This window comes from Rosa rugosa, chromosome 1 (assembly GCF_958449725.1).
Source record: "Rosa rugosa chromosome 1, drRosRugo1.1, whole genome shotgun sequence".
NCBI lineage: Eukaryota > Viridiplantae > Streptophyta > Magnoliopsida > Rosales > Rosaceae > Rosa > Rosa rugosa.
In genome coordinates this window covers 66,904,620-66,923,533 of record NC_084820.1, presented here as the reverse complement: position 1 = coordinate 66,923,533, position 18,914 = coordinate 66,904,620, and the positions used below count along the sequence as shown (strand labels likewise).

The 18,914-nt window shown below is 38.9% G+C and overlaps 4 protein-coding genes across 5 annotated transcripts; 3 read left to right on the top strand and 1 right to left on the bottom strand.

The window, feature by feature from the left end:
- The first annotated feature begins 6,953 nt into the window (after positions 1–6,953).
- LOC133745519 (uncharacterized) lies at positions 6,954–7,800 on the top strand. Its single transcript, XM_062173606.1, has 3 exons — positions 6,954–7,232; positions 7,351–7,466; positions 7,579–7,800. Exons 1-3 carry the CDS (start codon positions 7,042–7,044, stop codon positions 7,641–7,643), a joined length of 372 nt encoding a protein of 123 aa, XP_062029590.1. The 5' UTR covers positions 6,954–7,041; the 3' UTR covers positions 7,644–7,800.
- A 128-nt stretch (positions 7,801–7,928) lies between these two features.
- Positions 7,929–9,409, bottom strand: LOC133745509 (protein CHLORORESPIRATORY REDUCTION 7, chloroplastic). Its single transcript, XM_062173596.1, has 3 exons — positions 9,251–9,409; positions 8,758–8,864; positions 7,929–8,669 (listed from the first exon to the last, which is right to left on the bottom strand). The coding sequence occupies exons 1-3, from the start codon at positions 9,333–9,335 to the stop codon at positions 8,397–8,399; spliced, it is 465 nt and encodes a 154-aa protein (XP_062029580.1). The 5' UTR covers positions 9,336–9,409; the 3' UTR covers positions 7,929–8,396.
- Positions 9,410–9,669: 260 nt separating this feature from the next.
- LOC133745494 (uncharacterized) lies at positions 9,670–11,844 on the top strand. 2 transcript variants are annotated; one of them, XM_062173585.1, is made up of 4 exons: positions 9,670–9,871; positions 9,943–10,054; positions 10,275–11,114; positions 11,395–11,844. In XM_062173585.1, the coding sequence occupies exons 3-4, from the start codon at positions 10,312–10,314 to the stop codon at positions 11,591–11,593; spliced, it is 1,002 nt and encodes a 333-aa protein (XP_062029569.1). In that variant the 5' UTR covers positions 9,670–9,871; positions 9,943–10,054; positions 10,275–10,311; the 3' UTR covers positions 11,594–11,844. The 2 variants fall into 2 exon arrangements, with proteins under 2 accessions (XP_062029569.1, XP_062029563.1); XM_062173579.1 differs by having other exon boundaries at positions 9,670–10,054.
- Positions 11,845–14,363: 2,519 nt separating this feature from the next.
- On the top strand, positions 14,364–18,290 carry LOC133726288 (LRR receptor-like serine/threonine-protein kinase RPK2). Its single transcript, XM_062153801.1, has one exon. The coding sequence runs from the start codon at positions 14,614–14,616 to the stop codon at positions 18,046–18,048; it is 3,435 nt and encodes a 1,144-aa protein (XP_062009785.1). The 5' UTR covers positions 14,364–14,613; the 3' UTR covers positions 18,049–18,290.
- The last annotated feature ends 624 nt before the right edge of the window (positions 18,291–18,914 follow it).

Below are 18,914 nucleotides of genomic sequence, written 5' to 3'. Positions count from 1 at the left end.
GTATAAAATTAACCTTAAATTTATGTTCGAACTAACTGCTCTACATACTCCACCATGTTTTCTAATACTAACCAAGTGTCAAACAATAATTTGTGAAATACATTATTTTCTTTACAAAGAAAAAACAAAGAATTAGCTATAGCTATTTCACGAGGAATACTTGCATGTAGTAAGGAATCGATCACGCGAGTAACTCTTTCTTGCTATTCAATGCCAAAGAAAAGGATACGATTAATCATAGCGAGATCCATTACTGGTTCATCCACTCCAAAGGAGCGCATCTCTGGCCTGAATCTGAATTTGTGAATCTGAAGAAGCTAGGTATCAGAATCCTCAGAATTACAGTGTGGCGGTCCCAGATCAGTCGTAGCAGAACGTACTGTTTATGGATCATATACTTAAAGATAGAGGGAGGTGGATGCGAACGCACGTAGCTCTGAATAGTCAATAGTGAATAGTGAACAGTGAACAGCTATTGGTTATGATAAATGATTCCCTGCACTCCACACGTACACTGTACATATATGTATGCCCTAAGCATGCATCACCATCCCCTTCCATAATACACTGCTGGCTAACTTTATTTGCCTCCACTCAATACAATCTATGCAGCTAGCCTATTTCACATTGATGTCATAGGACCAAAAGATTCACCAAAAGATATATCTAGGAAAAGATAGCTAGCAGTCTCGTCGATCTGAGCTACCAGCCACAGGAGATGAGTTCATGTTACTGTGGTATATAATCGTAACATCACTGATAAAAAAAGTTATGGTAATTCATTGGAACACTTATCTTTATAAATCAATGATGATAATCCAAATGCTTTCGAGATGAACTTTGATGGTTCGGTAGTTCAAGGCCTCACTGCACTGCAGCGTCTGGTTTTATTATTGATAAAGTAATCTGGGGTTCACATCTAAAATCAATTGACAATGGATGGAGTGGCTCAAACCCTTATAAACCCACTAGCAATGTCTCATTTTTCCCATGTGGAATGTATATATTCTCAACACGCCCCCGCACGTGTGGCGAATTTTCAAGCCATACACGTGAACAACTTTTGGGTGACGTGGAGCCTGTGTGGCCGTTAGGCATGCACACGTGGATAACCCGCTCTGATACCATGATAAAGTAATCTGGGGTTCACATCCAAAACCAATTGGCAATGGATGGAGTGGCCCAAACCCTTATAAACCCACTAGCAAGGTCCCATTTTTCCCATGTGAGATGTATATATTCTCAACAATTATTAGAGATGATCATGACATCCCAATAACAGCGGGATCCAAAAGAATTAGTCGTGCTAATGTTCCTTTTGTAGAAGCTTTAATTACCTCTTCGTGATGGCCTCATCAAAGCCAAAAGAAAAGGCCTTCTTCATATTCTAGTTGAAGGTGATTTGCAGCTGGTTATTAACTGTGTTACTGGCAAATTTGGTGTTCCTGGAGATTGAAGACCATTGTCCAGGATATCACACAAATTGCAAGCACTTTCTCCTCTATTGAGTATTGATTTCTTTCACATATTCAGAGAAGCAAACTTCATAGTAGATGTTTTTGCTGATATGGGTCATTCTCTATTGAATGAGCAAACTTGGGAGAATAGGCTTCCGTATAATTTTATAAATGCTTTTATATTTGACCAACTAGGGTCAGGTTACCCCAGGAACTATTGGGAAAATTCTGTAATACATACCCGTATGTCATACACACATTTATAAATGTGACAACAAATTTGTTCTCAGAGTGGTAAAGTTGAGTCATATTTTGTGTAATCTTAATTTTATTAGTAGTAATTACATCACCTATGACTTTGTTACATGTTTTGAACAATTCGTTGTCAATGTTGTAATTTTTGTTTAATTATATGTAAATAGTGTAAATGAATATGGTAACTTTGTTCTCAATGTTGTAATTTTGATTCATATAAGTTGTAATTTTTGTTCAAATAGATGTAAAATGAGTGTATGATAAACATCACAGTACCATAGCTTGTCCTGAACTATTGTATCTACTTTTTATTTTTTATTTTTTTATTTTTGTATTAGTCTTGATAATCTAAATTTTCATTCATGTATGTCAGCTAAAAATAGAAATAACATTTAAAGATTTGTCTCGAGTTTAAATTGTGACAATCCACCTTAAGTTGTACCTCTTCACATAAATAAAACTTTCGAGGTATAATCATTTTAGGGAGGTATTTAGGCGTTCTCAGATTCATAGATACATCACAATTAGTTGTACAGCCAAACACATTTATTTAGCTACATGATCTCTCTTCTAAAGCCCTATGGCCTTTTAAATAGTGTCGTGATCATTTTGCCCCTTCTCATGTTTTGGCTCTGTTTCATGCTTCTTTTTTTGGGTTTTGGTTGTTTGCTCGAAACTGAGAGTGAAGAGAGCAGAGGAAGAAGGGAGAGAAGAAGAGGGGGACGGGAAGCTCTCAGTGAAACCATCAGTTCGTTCCATCATCTCATGCATTTTGAGATTTTACAGTTCCGCTAATAGAGAATGAAGAAGAAGAGGGATCTAATACGCATTAACTAATTGCGAGATTTCCAAACGTCTTTGGTTGAAATTTTTGAGCCTCAAACAACTTAAGAATCATCCAGAATCTAACTAATTAAAGGGTCTTCAATCATTTCATAGGGTTATGAACATGATGAAAATCTCACATAAGACTCATTATCAGTCCTCGATCACACATGCTTTATACATGTTATCATAATGTGAGCGAGGTGTACGTTATAATCATGAACTTGCTTTCTTTTTGGACGATAATCATGATCTTGCTTAGTTTGTAAATGTTTGATATATATCATATTTTGCAGTTATTTAACCCTTTAATTTAAGGATTAAATTATGTTTAGTCCCTGTACTATGACCCTTTTTTCGTTTCAGTCCATGACATTCTCAATTAATCTGAAAAGTCTCTAACGTCAAAATTTCCGTCTGATTGGTCCCTCCCGCGTCAAATTATGAGTTGGCCTTAGGTGAAATGTCCAATATACCTCTCTGTATTTATTTTTCCTTTTTAATCTCTTTTTCTCCTTTTTTTTTTCTTTTTCCTTTTTAATTTCTTTTTTTCCTTTTTTTCTTTTTTCTTTTTAATTTCTTTTTTGCTTTTTCTTCTTTTTTTCTTGTTCCTTTTTAATTTTTTTTTTCCTTTTTAATTTCTTTTTTTGCTTTTTCTTCTTTTTTTCTTGTTCCTTTTTAATTTCTTTTTTTCCTTTTTCTTTTCTTTTCGTTTTGCCTACTTTCTCCTTCCTCAACCCACCAATCCCATTCCGATCAAACTCCACAACCCATCTGTTTCTCTCCCCAAATTGAAACCAAACCTAGCAAAGACCTAGCTTGGCGGTGCAGAGATGGACATTGAGCAAAAGCAAGAGGCTAGGAGCTGATCGATCACTTCTTCACATTCTCTGAAGCCATCTCCCTCTGTTGGGATCCGCCATCGCCTCCATCGTCGCCGGCGCCATCTCCCAAACACAAGCAGATCCCAATCAGCTCGGAAATTCGCCGTTAAACCACTCCCCTCTTGTTTTCACAGCCTACTTCTCTCTCTCCCACTCAAATCTCACTTTATCTCTCCACATCAAGCCTCAATTTGGAAACTTTTAACTGAAAACTACCATTTTTTCAGACCCTGAGGTTTTTGGGTCTTGCTCAAAATGGTGATTTTGATTTTGGGTCTGGTTGAAATGATGATTTTTGATGGCCAAGTTGACCAAAACCAGAAGTGAAGAAGAAGAATAATGATGGAAAAGAAAAATGGCCGCCGGTGTGGAGAACAATAATTGGGGTTTCGGGTCGATCTGGATTGGTTCGTCGACGTGGCGCTACCGATGCAACAGGATACGATGGTCATTAAAAAGGAAAAAGAAAAAAGCAAAAAAAAAAGAAATTAAAAAGAAACAAGAAAAAAAGAAGAAAAAGCAAAAAAGAAATTAAAAAGGAAAAAAAGGAAACAAAAATTAAAAAGGAACAAGAAATAAAGAAGAAAAAGCAAAAAAGAAATTAAAAAGAAAAAAGAAATTAAAAAGAAATTAAAAAGGAAAAAGAAAAAAAAGGAGAAAAAGAAATAACAGAGGGGTATATTGGACATTTCACCTAAGGCCAACTCCTAATTTGACGTGGGAGGGACCAATCAGACGGAAATTTTGACGTTAGGGACTTTTCCGATTAATTGAGAATGTCAGGGACTGAAACAAAAAAAGTGTCATAGTACAGAGACTAAACATAATTTAATCTTTAATTTAATATGACCGGATAGGTTTATATACGTAATGTTTGATTGCATTTTACTTCTTGCTCGATCAGTGTTGTCAAACAATGATCAAAGTTTGTTATCAAAAAAAGCAATGATCAAAGTTGGACAGCCTAGCTAGACTTAGAACCTTTTCCCTTTTCCAATGATGATTTATCGTTGTACTTTTACAGGGTCATGTTATAATTAGTCAACTTTTCAACCCTATCTTAATTGATAGCTCGCTAGCTAGCTAAGTCCCCCCATGACTTTATCTGAATGCCAATGCCTTTCTACCTCTACAACCGCAATGTTCATCATTAGCAAATTAAGAATATAAATGATAACAGGCCGGTTCTGAAGCGGACGTCTGCACTTCGCTAAAGTGCGGACGGCGACGCAGCAGCGGCATTCCAGGCGGCGACGGCTGCTCGGGGCTTGGCAAACGGAGGCCGGAGGCATCCCAGACGGTTCTGGGCAGCGATCGAGGTCGGAGGAGGTCGAGGTTGCAGGTTCTGGGCAGCGACTCGACCTGCAACTGCAACTTTCTGGGCAGAGCTGCAACCTCGTTGCCGGCGACTCCACTCGACTGCAGACAGGTCCGTCCTACCCCTGGCCTCCGTCCGGCAAGCGACGCCGCGCCGTCGAAGCGAAGCTTGATCGAGGCTGCTGCGACGACGTCCGCACTTTAGCAACAGTACGGACGTCCTCTTTGGAACCGCTCCGTATATGATAATTAGTTCAGAGGGAAGCTTTAATTGATCAAATTGACTATAGTATTATATGTCTTAATTAAGTTCTCCAATTATATGCACGATTCTTATCACTTAATTTGCAGCAAACTACAAGTAGCTCTTCGGATTGAAGATAATGGCCTCTGACATGTCCACTCAGCTTAATTATCTGTTTCAGGATTGTGGCCATGGTATCTGGATTTTGGGTCAATTAAATTTGTGATGAAATAATTAATGGTAAAAATATCCACACATTCGTGTACATATATATAGCAGTAAACTACATTATGTGTTGATGAATCACAAAGATTTTTTTAGATAAACAATGAAAAATAAGATCGTAGTTCCCACTGAATGATTGGATTTTTTCTTTGGTCAATAAAGTGGGCAAATAGTGCAGCTTATTGCTTATAGTTGAAGAAGCTTGGTAGATAGATGGATTGTAATGCAGCTTTGGAATTATGCATCGATGTGATGTGAGCCATCAAACTGTAGAGAAGATGGCGGCAGCTGTTGCGCTAGTTGGAATTATTATGAGTTCATTACCTATCCTCTCAATTAAGAGAAGCCGGCTAGAATACTAGTTTACATAACGATTAGTTTTCAAGTGATAAAGTAATTTGGGGTTCACATCTAAAATCAATTGACAACTGATGTAGTGACTTAAACCCTTATAAACTCATAGGCAATGTCTCATTTTTCCCATGTGACATTTATACTCTCAACACGCCCCCGCACGTGTGGTGAATTTTCAAGCCATACACGTGGACAACTTATATTAGGTGACGTGAGCCATACACGTGAATAACTTATATTGGGTGACGTGGAGCCCGTATGGCCGCAAGACATGCACACGTGGGATAATCCGCTCTGATACCATGATAAAGTAATCTGGAGTTCACATCCAAAATCAATTGGCAATGGATGGAGTGACTCAAATCCTTATAAACTCATAGGCAATGTCTCATTTTTCTCATGTGAGATTTATACTCTCAACATCAAAAAACTGTGAACAAATATTTAAGTTCAATGGCAATAAGCTTGTTCAAAACCACAAGTCTAAGGTGTGGTGCCAACTTGACTTCAACTTAGGCGGGCTTCCAACTTTCCAAGTCTGGTATCCTCAATTTTAGCTCTCAGGTTTGATTCCAGTTGAAAACATCTGTGGCCAGGGAAGTCCATACCTGAAGTAGATTAGTCTCCTTAAATGTCAGCTTTGGAGGAAACCACCGTAAACAAAAAATAAGCTCGTTGTTGTTTTCCTTAGTACTTCTCAACAAAAGCTTAGATTGTTCTTGAAGGGAAGAACATAAATAATTATTTTTTTTATTTGTCTTTTTTCTAATGAAATTATCGTTTATCCTGTAAAAAAGTTTCATCACTCAATTTAAGAAACTTAGATCGACAGACCAGTTCACAGAACAATTGGTTCCAGAAAGATACTCATTGTTCAAGCCTAGTGTCAACAAGCTTGTTGTTCTCCCCAATTCTTCGAATCAGTAAATCATAAGCCAGAATCAGACATCTCCTCAAAAAAAAAAAAAAAAAAGCCAGAATCAGACATATGAGTAAAGAGTTATGAAGACCTAAAGTTTAGCTTTTCATCCCTTCAATGTGTGAGTATGTCAACAGTCATTCTGATAAGTACATTCACCGTCCGTAGCCCAACATAATATATCATCTCGAAGTTCTTGATTCTTTTTAGGTAGGTATATTGGAATTATACAGTTCTGGGCCAAGTATTTACCTTAGAGGAGGCCCAACATAAGTTCCATATAAATGGAACGGGAACGCCTAGAACATCCTACGTGATCAATGGCTCATCTGGAGCGTACTCAACTGAGTATTTTAATTTTTAAACCATAAACTTTATTTTAAAACCCAATCCAGACACTTCCAAAATTCGACCGTTGCAAATTTCTAACGGTAACCTCTGCCATCAACAAGCACTCTCTCCTCTTAATCTTAAATCCAACATGAATTTATTCCATTCTTCAGTTCATCTCTCTCTGTTTGTTTCATCTCCCTCTTTGTTTCTACAGAGAGGCACACTCCAATGGAAAACGTGCAAGAAATAATGCCTCCTAAAACCCCAATTCAATCTGAGACTATGAGCTTCTCTGATTGCATAACACCACCTCCACTCCAACACAAAGATGAAAACTCTCAAAATTCCGGCAACGATATACACAAAACCATCACCCCCGATCGCCTTAAAGTTCCAAAGGCATTCAAGTTCCCAGAAAGGTATTCAATCTTCCAAGGTTCCAATATATAAACATTTATTAATGTATATGTATATATAATTGTATTAGTTCATATTAGATTATTGCTTATATTTGAAGATCATGTTTCAATTTTGTAGGTATACAAGCCCAACTGATATGATAATGTCCCCTGTAACAAAAGGACTTCTGGCCAGAAACAGAAAGGGTACTTCCCTCTTGCCTCCTAGCAAAAATTTGCTCAAGCCTACTCAAGGTAAGAGTCACATTCATAGTTTTATTTGGCTATCAATATTCTTTTTGTTGAATTGAATATGTTGCTAGTTTTACTCCATGAATACATTGCTCATGTTTTGGTCCTGCTACAGATTCTGGATTTGCAGCAGTAGAATGTGGGATTCCTTCAGATTTGAAGTATGATCGGAAGAATTGAAGACTAGGAGGCACTTTTGGGACATGTCCAATAGAATTTTTATTTCTTTGCTTTACTCGGGTGTAATGAAAAATTGTGGTATGTGATTTTGTCAATGTTTTGTTCATGTACTTTGGAATTTGATACAGTTGTGAATGAATAATGAGATTCTTGATCATACCAACTATTCAAGAGAATCAACAATGCAGAGTAATGACAGTCACTCATTTGTGATATAGAATGTGATTCAAACATGATTAGAAAACAAATGAAGCAAAATTACCAACTATTCAAGAGAATCAACAATGCAGAGTAATGACAGTCACTCATTTGTGATATAGAATGTGATTCAAACATGATTAGAAAACAAATGAAGCAAAATTACCCAAGACGGTGTTAGGGTCCATTGGAACTTCTGTAGGAAGTGCTTTCTCTCAGTAGTACTCATGTTGGAAGCCCTTTTGTTAGAAGCACTTTCCTCAGTACTTTCTATGAAATCTTACTAATAATAATGCACTTGGAAGCACCATCTGAGAAAAGCACCTTGTGCTGAGATGCAATTTTTGCTCATTTTGCTACCAAACTTGGTGTTCTAGAAGTAGTGCCAAAAGGGCCTTTAGTTCTAAGTTCTAACAATGGTCAGCTTTTACAAACTAATGATTGCTGTAAATGAAATCACACTCTCAGTTCACCGAGCGAAAACACTTTTGATCGATCTCTTTCAGTCCACAAGTGTAGAATTCATGTTTCATGAGTAAGGCTTGAATCCTATTTTCATTCTAAACGAACTTCGTACCACTGAACTGAACCAACATCTCCATGGATTTCAAGTTCACAAACAGACCTTACTAAATAAGTAACAGCATCATCAATGCTTTTGAATCTAGCAAGATCAGTTGGAAGGTTCTTGGCTGGCCAGTTTTCGAGCCAACCTTTCAACTTGACCCTCAACTCTTCTTCTGTAACAAACTTCTCATCCTCTCCTGGTTCCAGTAACACATAAGTTTCACTATCAGTATGTATCCTTCTCCTCCTCACAGCACAAACCTGACATAAATTGCAAGACAACTTTAATAACATAACTTAATAGTAATAACTATAATTTGACCATGAAAGACTGAAATTGATGTACAACCTTGACTGTATTTCGGTGATGGACTACAGAACTTGTGAACTCGGTTTTATTGGTCGACATTAGGTGGTTTAAAGGGGTTCGAATCTCCTGCTTTGTTGCTTGTTTGCCTGGACATATGTATCATACAGTTAGCTAATGAGGCTGGAATGCCATAATGTGCTACAAGTTTTGGTTAATTTGTTAATACCAAAAATGAGAGACCGAACTAAACTGTATCAAAGTCATTGAACTTTCTGCAATTACATCAACTGTCAAAAGGTTCAGTTACTTCAGTACATACATGTTCTTATTTTGTACACCTAACCACTTCTATTTTCCAGAACTCAATTAGTCAAAAGATGTAGACAATCTAAATTCATTCAACTAGGATCTTTCTACAAACTCAAACATTTTTAAGAACTGTCAAAATGCCAAATTATGCAGTATTAGTAATCGATTTCGAACACGTACAATTTATAGTGTCAAAGGTCTAAGATTAGGAGTTTGAGCTTACAGTTGATAGAGAGAACTCCACTGTGGCATAACTGTTTCTCCAAAGCTCCTTCCATTGGAACCATTTTGCTTGCAAAATTGAGCATCTTGGTCCAATCCCAAAATAGTACAATCCCAAACTAAAACCAATGTGGTGTGTATCAAAACTCAAAACAAACTTTTGCAGATAACATGCTCAAACTGAGCCTCTGATTTGCAGCTTTCCACTTGTCACCCTCACATTTCATTGTATTTTCGATACTACCCCTCAAAAATGACCAGAGCCCGTTATCAAAAATGGGCCGGCCCAAATTCTAGAAAGACCAATTTTTCCCGCTTGAAGCAGTTAAGTTCGTTTCTTTGTTCTCCTTTTGGTTACAAGAGACCCATCAGTTAGCAGAGAAAGTTCCTTGAGCTAACTTAGTTACTCCGATAAAACAAATTATGAAAATCCCCTTTTTCTAGGTCCTCTATACCTCTCAGAACCACCCAAAATCTTGGCTTGTTCTTTCCAATTCCTAATCCTAACAATCAACATTCTTCACTTAACTTATGGGTTTTCTCCAATTTGAGTTTTGAGCTTCATAAGCGATTAGCAGACAACAATATTTCAATTGGAGCTGAGGATTTGATATTCCAAGAGGTTCTTCTTGAACTTGTTTCTTTTCGTTTTCTTGATTTATTGCACAAAATTCCCAGTTTTTTTTTTTCTAGATAACCAAACATCCTTAAAGTAAAGGAGAAACCCCTTTGACGGACAGGGTTGGCCAAGATCATAGATATGCATGCTTAGGGGATTTATAGGCACTAAAGCTTCTGCTTGAAGGTAATTGCAGTTTCATGATCCAACTTGAAAACTTGAACCAGGGTTTTTTTCTATGAATGGTTATGTCTCTATGACTACAATATTATATGATATTGATTTCTATTGCTTGTGTGTGACCTTCTAAGCCATTTTCTTAAACTTGTAATCTTGTCCATGAGTCCATCCAATGTTCAAAATGCCCCATCTTGAACTTGTTGATCAATATCTTCCAATTTTGCAGTCTGAGGATTTTCATCTGTTTAAAGCTACGTACAGTCATGGCTTATGCATATAGCGATGAAAGTAATAAACACCTAAAGGTTCATTTCGCATCTGAACCCATAAATCGCTGCCCGAGTTCAAGCTGCTACACATCTTCTTCTTGTTCCTCTTCATCATCTTCATCACTGGACGAACCATATGATATTGACAAAGCTGAGGTTGATCCGTCTCCCGAAGCTAAACAACCGGACCTAAATGAGCCTCCGGCGCCTGTGCCATCACCAGAGGTTACTTCACAGACTACTGTTTGGAGCACTGGGTCATCATCTTCACAATCTCCTCCTCAAATTCCAATGGCGGGCGGGCGGCCTTCCGGATATGATCCAAATCGACTCCCATCAGCTATGTTTGCTGCTAAGCCTTCATCTGCTATGGATTGGAGTGTTGCTTCAAATGAATCATTGTTTAGTATTCATGTGGGGAATAACAGCTTCTCAAGAGACCAGTATTTCGTCATGTTCAACAAGTCTGGAGAACTGGGGAAGCTTGATGAGATGTTCCTCAATGTTCCAACTCCGCTTTCCCCAGTTACCGAGACTGTGGAAACTAATCCGAGTTCCAATGCGTTAGTAGAGACGCTTGAAACTGATCATCACAGTGTGGAGACGGAGAGTGTCGACGAAACTAAGAGTGAAATTTCGGAGGAAGAGAATGTTGTGATGGTGACCGGGAAGGTAGAGAAAGACGAAAAAACCAAAGAGACAGTTAGGCTGCCTACTATGGAGGAAACCAAGGGTTCTGCCTTCTCTCACCGTTCGAATGAGAGCAATCATAGTAATCAATCTTTCCAATTTCCAGTGTAAGCCATATTACTTTCATTCCATATTTAGAGATACATGTACATGAGATTGTTTAGATATACAAATCGATCATGAACCAAAACCGTTGAATTAAGGTACAAAAATTAGTTTTACATTCAAGATATCTATCATCTCATTTTAATCGGGAAAATTTAAGGCATATATGATTTCTTGCAATGCAGGCTAGGGTGTGTTTTCCTATATATCTACTATTATGTACTACTTATTAGGTCTCCTGAAGCAAGCATAGTTCTAATTGAGAGCTGTTGTTGTTTTCAGGTTGGCAGGTCATCATGATCACCATGACCATGTAAAGCACCCATTAGAGCAAGTGAAAGAGGAGAAGCAGGAGATGCCGGCGCCTAAGCATGAGCAGGATCAGCCACAGCCCGAAAGCCCTGAAAGAAATGCACCATTAAAGGCTACACGAAGCAGCAGTTGGTTGTCTTGCTTTTCTTGCTGCTGGATCTGCCGGTGATGGAAACTAAACTGTTTTCGATCTCTACAATGATCCTTGGATTCATTGCATGATCTAGCTTTTGTGTATGAGGGTTATACTGCAGCCGGATTTCAAGAATCGTTTGTCTTGTCAAAATGTGGAAGGGAATTCCGTAGCAGGTTGAGGCCAGTGTTAGATTCGGTACTTCAACGACATTTGGTTTTCAATGTTGAGGATAGAAAGGGAAAATCAAAAGAATCCAAACTGAAAGTTGTTGTACATTGTTGAATATGATGTTGAATAGATAGAATTTTGACACTGAATTCTGCAACTCTCAATATTGTCTCTTAAGTACTGCTAAGTCCGACTCATTTAGCAATCATATAGGTAAGAAGAAAGTTTCTATGGTGCTCCGGAGTACTGGAATTCTAGAACCAAGAAATAGTTAGATAGTAAATTATTTTTTGTGAGTAATATTTTTTAGAGTTTCAAGAGTTCGGAGCACTATGAAATACCTTATAAGATTGACTCAAAATAAATGTTGCTGTTTGATTTTCTTTTTTTTAGCCTCATAACTCAAAAATTGAAAATGAATCCCTTTTTTCATGGTTGTAGAGGACTCATAGGTTTCTAAGTTTGGCCCTTCAAATTACCAAACAGGCAAATGTTTGTATAAAGAGAAATAGCCAACAACCAAAGCATTCAAGCATGAAATAGATGGCCCCATAAAGAAAAGGAAAAGATGCTCCCCTTTATGGGTTGAGAAAATACCAACCACATGCAAGTGTAGGATATAAGTTAAAATCTTTTTAATAAATTATTTATATGCAGATAGGTCACATTTTTTTTTTTTTTTTTGAGAATGACATATAGGTCACATTATATCGAGACGATAAACGCTGAATTCAAATGTTTTAAATCAAAATTTAAGATAATCAAATAAGTAAAATTAAAGTTTTAGATGATTGAATGTCTAATTTTTCGGCAATTCTTGATAAATTGTTCCTGATTAAATGTTATTTGACTTCTAAACAAACATTTTGTGCGTTATTATTACTTTATTCCTATAACTTATGAACGATTGCATGTATTTTGATTGTGACTTGCGCCCTTTTTAATTACCTAATCCTAAACCAACCACAAAAGATGATCTTATAGTTAATCAAAAACATATGAGTGATTATATACATTTACCCTATTTGTAAAGTCTCAAGAATATGTGCTCTAAATATACCATACCTAGCAACTTTAGACTACATCACTAACACGTCAATCCTACATCATTTAGCAAGAAAGTTTGCTCTTTCTGATGAGGTGTGAACTTTGTGTTTATGCTACATATGCCAAAAGAAATAAAGCATCTTCTGTCTGGTTGCTGGAAAGCCTGGAATTTCTATAATATATAAGGTGGCTTTTCAACAGTGTGTTATACGCGCATCCATTCCATGCCCACTATGATACTTAGTTTAATCATGCTTAGCTTGAAATTTGAAATAATAGAGCACTCTGATTAATTGCTCCAAGTTTTTATATAAAATCTTGTATATCACTTTGATTCAGAATAGCTAAATATAAACCCAAGTCATACAACTCGAGCTAGAAGGGACACAATCACACAATATCAGAAATCGATCTATCCGCAACTCTCTCAAATGATGAGATTTGGTTAGGAATCTTAGGGATGTGTATATATTTTGCCTTAGGACTGGGATTGTGTCTTGTTGTTGTAAGCTGTAATAATTAAGGGGCAATCATTTCGAAACTTCTATAACACATTAATATTTAGACTTAACAATGAAAAACCTTTTTCATTGCATGTATGACGTACAACATGTATCGCAAACTCTTGTTCTTTACCAATACAGTAAGTAAACATTGAATGATTGTTTTGGATTTAGTCACCGACTCATCATATAATCCCTCACAACAATATATATATATACGTAACAGTGTCTTTGAAAATGTGCTTCATATATACAATAAATTAAATCTCAGGCTTTCATAATTGTTAAACAGCTAATTAGTTACATTTGTCAAAATTCATGAAAGAAGCTCAAACACGAGCAATGATGATAAAATGAAGAATCTTTAGAAATTTTACTATAGAATAATGTTGAGTGAAACTAACATGCATTCTATCTTTTGTGACAGTTATTGTAGTAGAAAGTATAATCTATCACTGAGTGTAATGTGAGAATGTGCGATACAGGTTGTACTAAAAATAGTGATTCACCTGATATATTAATTTTTAAATATTCGACAAATTGCTTCAAATAAACTGCGGTGATAGAAAAACGAGAGATTGATGGTAAAGAGTATGAGAAAGGGGCAGCCGCCAGGCGGGAGGCAAATCGGAGTGGTGAGTGGAGTACATGCAGTTACAGCCTACATAAGATGGCCTCTCTCTGCCTATCTGGACCTCACGAACCACTCACTCTCCTCACTAGTCACTACTCTAGTCTCTAGAGAGAGAGAGAGAGAGAGAGACTCGAAAAGTTAAAACCACCACCAACAAAAAAAAAAAGCCTGGTGGGGCCCCCACAACCTTCCCTTCTGGAAGGACATCCCACGTGGACACCTCTCCGATCAGCCGCGTGTCACCGGAATCTTTTTTTCCCACCTTTAGTTTTCCAATTTTAACCACCACCATGAGGAAGAGGAGGCGGAGAGTATTGACGGGGCTGATGCATTTATTGACCGCCTGTGGCCCCCCACCTCACAGACACAGAGAAAAAGGGACCCCACCAGTAAGACGACAAACCCGAAAAAAAAAAAAAAAAAATGTAAGAATTTTTGAAGAACAAAAAAAGAGAGAGGAGAAGAGAAAAGAAAAGAAGGAAGAAGAAGAACGCGTTTTCTTCTCCAAAGAAACAACACCCCACAGTTGAATTGAATGACCTAATTCTCTCTCTCACCTCATCTCTCTCTCATACCCACAAAAAATTTCAGAGCTAGGGTTTGTCCTAAACCCCTCACTACTCTTTCTAGGGTTTTGGGGGCCTTGATCTTTCCGGGTTTTTTTTTTTCTTTTTCCGACGACCCTGGGGGGTTTCGCCGAAATGGGTGTTCGATCTTCTTCCTCTCCGGTCACCAGTTTGCTGTCTTTTCCGGGACCCACTTCGCCGCTGGTTCTGAAGCTCGTTTTGGTGCTGTGGGTGTGCGCCGCGGCGTCACAGAACGGCGTCGTTTCGGCGGAGACGGACGCATCGGTGCTGCTTCAGCTCAAAGGCTCAGTCTTGGACTCGGAAGGGTTGCTTTCGAGCTGGGGCTCGGTCAATTCCAGTCACTGCACCTGGTCCGGAGTCTTGTGCGACGCGAATTTCCGTGTCGTTTCGCTCAACATTACCGGCGGCGGCGGCGGCGGCGGAGGTAAATCGAAATCGAGCTCCTTTCCGTGCGTTGATTTTGGTCAGTTTCCGTTTTATGGGTTGGGGATTAGGAGGAGTTGTGTGGGTGGTAGTGGGAGGTTGGTGGGGAAGCTCCCTTCTGTGATTGGGAAGCTCACTGAGCTAAAGGTCTTGTCTTTGCCCTTTAATGGTTTTGATGGTGAAATTCCTGTTGAAATTTGGGGCATGGAGAACCTAGAGGTCGTTGATCTTGAAGGAAATTCGATGACCGGGTCTTTGCCGTTTCGGGTGAACCCGAATTTGAGGGTTCTGAATCTTGGGTTTAATAAGATTCACGGTGAGATACCGATCTTTGACTCTGTCAGCTTAGAGATCTTGAATTTAGCCGGGAACCGGGTGAACGGCTCCGTTCCGGGCTTCGTTGGCAGGTTGAAAGGGGTGTACTTGTCATACAATTGGCTCAGTGGGGATATTCCTAGTGAGATTGGAGGTAGTTGTGGGAAGCTTGAGCATCTTGATTTGTCTGGTAACTTCTTGGTTCATAAGATTCCGAGTAGTTTGGGGAACTGCAGTCGACTGAGGACGCTGTTGTTGTATTCGAATATGTTGGAAGAAGGTATTCCGGCTGAACTCGGCCGGCTTCAGGTGCTTGAGGTGTTGGATGTGTCGAGGAATAGCCTGAGTGGTTCGTTGCCTCGAGAGCTGGGGAATTGTTCTCAGTTGTCTGTGCTTGTGCTTTCCTCGTTGTTTAATCCCCTTCCCCTTGTGCGAGCCAATTATACAGATGACTCGTTGTTGGAGCAGTGGAGTTCCATGAATGATGACTTCAATTACTTCCAAGGATCAATGCCGATGGAGATTACAAGCCTTCCAAAGCTGAAGATCTTGTGGGGACCAAGAGCAAGTATTGAGGGCAGCTTTCCAAGTGATTGGGGTGCTTGTGAGAACTTGGAAATGATCAATTTGGCTCAGAATTTTTTTACTGGGGGAATTTCTAGTGGGCTTAACCGCTGCCAGAAGCTTCATTTTCTTGACCTAAGCACTAACAAGCTTACTGGGGAGCTTGTTCAGGTTCTTCAGGTTCCTTGTATGACTATGCTTGATGTCAGTGGAAATTTCTTGTCAGGTTCAATGCCTGAATATGCTAACAGTACTTGTCGTCCTGTTTCTTCTGTGGATCTTTCTTTCAAAGATGATGATTTTTCCTCACCCTATGAAGCATTTTTTGGATCTAAAGCTCAAGCTGGAATGCCATTGCAATGGGCCACAGAGGATGATGTTGTTGTAGTGATTCACAACTTTGGGCACAATAATTTTACCGGCACTCTGCAGTCATTGCCCATTGCACCCGAAAGGTTTCAGAAGAAAATTCTGTATGCATTCCTTGTTGGAGAAAACAAGCTTACTGGAGCATTTCCAGGTAATTTGTTTGGGAAGTGTCAGGGATTAGATTCACTGGTTGTTAATGTAAGCAACAACAGGTTAGATGGGAAGATTCCAACTGAAATTGGTAAAATGTGCAATTCTCTCAAGTTTTTAGATGCATCTGTGAATCATATTATGGGTTCCATTCCTGCTAGTTTTGGAGAATTGGTGTCTCTTGCTGGCCTTAACTTGAGTTCGAACAGGTTGCAAGGTCAAATTCCAACCACTCTTGGCCAGATAAGGGATCTGGAGCTTCTTTCTTTGTCTGGTAATAACCTTACAGGTGTTATTCCTGCTAGTTTGGGGCAGCTTTACTCCTTGCATGTGCTTGAGCTTTCTCGGAACTCTCTCACTGGTGAGATACCAAAAGATCTTGTAAACTTGCGAAACTTGAGAGTTCTTCTGCTGGACAAAAATAAACTTTCTGGCCAGATTCCATCTGGTTTGGCAAATGTGACCACGCTCTCAGCCTTCAATGTGTCTTACAATAACTTCTCTGGTTCATTGCCTTTGAACAATAACCTGGTGAATTGCAATACTGCTATTGGAAACCCCCATTTAAGTTCCTGTCCCTCACTTTCTCAAGTACCGCCAGCTAATACTCAAGGAAGAGTTGGCGATTCAGAACCTTATGCTGCTTCACCATTGGTAGGAACTGAGAAGAGTGCTGGTAGCGGTTTCAATTCAATTGAAATAGCATCCATTACATCTGCATCTGCCATTGTTTTAGTGCTTCTAGCTCTTGTTGTTCTATTCCTGTATACGCGGAAGTGGAATCGGAAGTCTGGAGGTCCAGGCTCTACTAGGAAGGAAGTTACCGTTTTCACAAACATTGGGGTTCCACTGACCTTTGATAGTGTTGTTCGGGGCACGGGGAGCTTCAATGCTAGCAACTGTATTGGGAATGGAGGTTTTGGAGCAACTTACAAGGCAGAGATATCACCTGGAGTCCTAGTGGCTATAAAACGGCTTGCTGTTGGAAGGTTCCAAGGAGTGCAACAGTTTCATGCAGAAATCAAGACTCTGGGGAGGCTTCGACATCCAAATCTGGTCACTTTACTAGGTTACCATGCCAGTGAAACAGAGATGTTCCTAATATATAATTATTTTCCTGGTGGTAATCTGGAAAAATTTATTCAGGAAAGGTCTACCAGGGCTGTGGATTGGAAGATACTTCACAAGATTGCTTTGGACATAGCCCGTGCACTTGCCTACCTACATGACCAGTGTGTACCTCGTGTCCTTCACCGTGATGTCAAGCCCAGCAATATTTTGTTGGATGATGATTTTAATGCATATCTATCAGACTTTGGTTTGGCCAGACTTCTTGGGACTTCAGAAACCCATGCCACTACTGGTGTAGCTGGGACCTTTGGATATGTTGCCCCAGAATATGCAATGACGTGTCGTGTTTCAGATAAGTCTGATGTGTATAGTTATGGTGTAGTGCTTCTTGAGTTGCTCTCTGACAAGAAAGTGTTGGATCCTTCCTTTTCTTCATATGGAAATGGATTCAACATCGTTGCATGGGCATGTATGCTTCTTCGACAAGGCCGTGCAAAGGAATTCTTTTCTGCAGGGTTGTGGGATGCAGGCCCCCATGATGATTTGGTTGAAGTTCTACACTTGGCAGTGGTATGTACGGTTGATTCTCTCTCGACTAGGCCTACTATGAGGCAAGTCGTTCGACGGCTAAAGCAACTTCAACCCCCCTCATGTTAGCTGCCTGACGAGGTTTGTACTGGTTAACATTAGTATATGTGTAGAAAAGAGGAGCCATTGTAATCTGTGCTTTTGCACCGAGCCCTCTCTGGGGACTGGCTTTAGGTTAAATTCTAGAACTATAGTTACCCCACTTGTACAGTGTTAAGTAGTTCTACCCCCAATTTTTGTTTGTGATGTATTGCTGTGATTAGGGTCCTTGCTGATGGATCTGCAGAAGAATGCAGATGTTTATTTCCTTGTCCTAAATGTGTATATTACATTTGTTGTTCAATAAAACATTGAGTAGATATTATGAACAACAAATATGTCTATATTCAGCTTCATTGGCTGATCCCAGATACGGCCCCCAGACACAGCCGTCGATTGGTTCTTGCTATTAGAAAGGCTGAAGTCATTTTTGAGAGAGACTAAACCCCTAAGAAATGATACTGATGAAATCAAACTGTGAGGGTACAAGAGACAAGGATCCAGAACTTTTCTTCATATGGAAATGGGTTGAACATTGTTTCATGGAATGAAATCATACCGCTTGAGTCCAACATGTCCAACATGTCTTAAAAGGTATATTTTCTTTGAAATTTTATATCATGTTTCTTGTATCTCAGTCTATGATTTCATTCCATTGTATGTAAATAAGAATTTTTACAAGTGCATGAATATCAATACTTGATTAATGAGCATTGAGCATTGTGGATCAAAACTTAATAAAAACATACATAACATCAGCGCTTCGGTCTGGTAAATCAACCAAAATTGAATCAGGCAAATTGAAAGCCTATTTAGGATTGTTTTGCACAACGGGCTGTGTTCTCATCTGTCTGAAACAAGCATTATACTGATCAGATCATCAGAGGTCTTTTTTT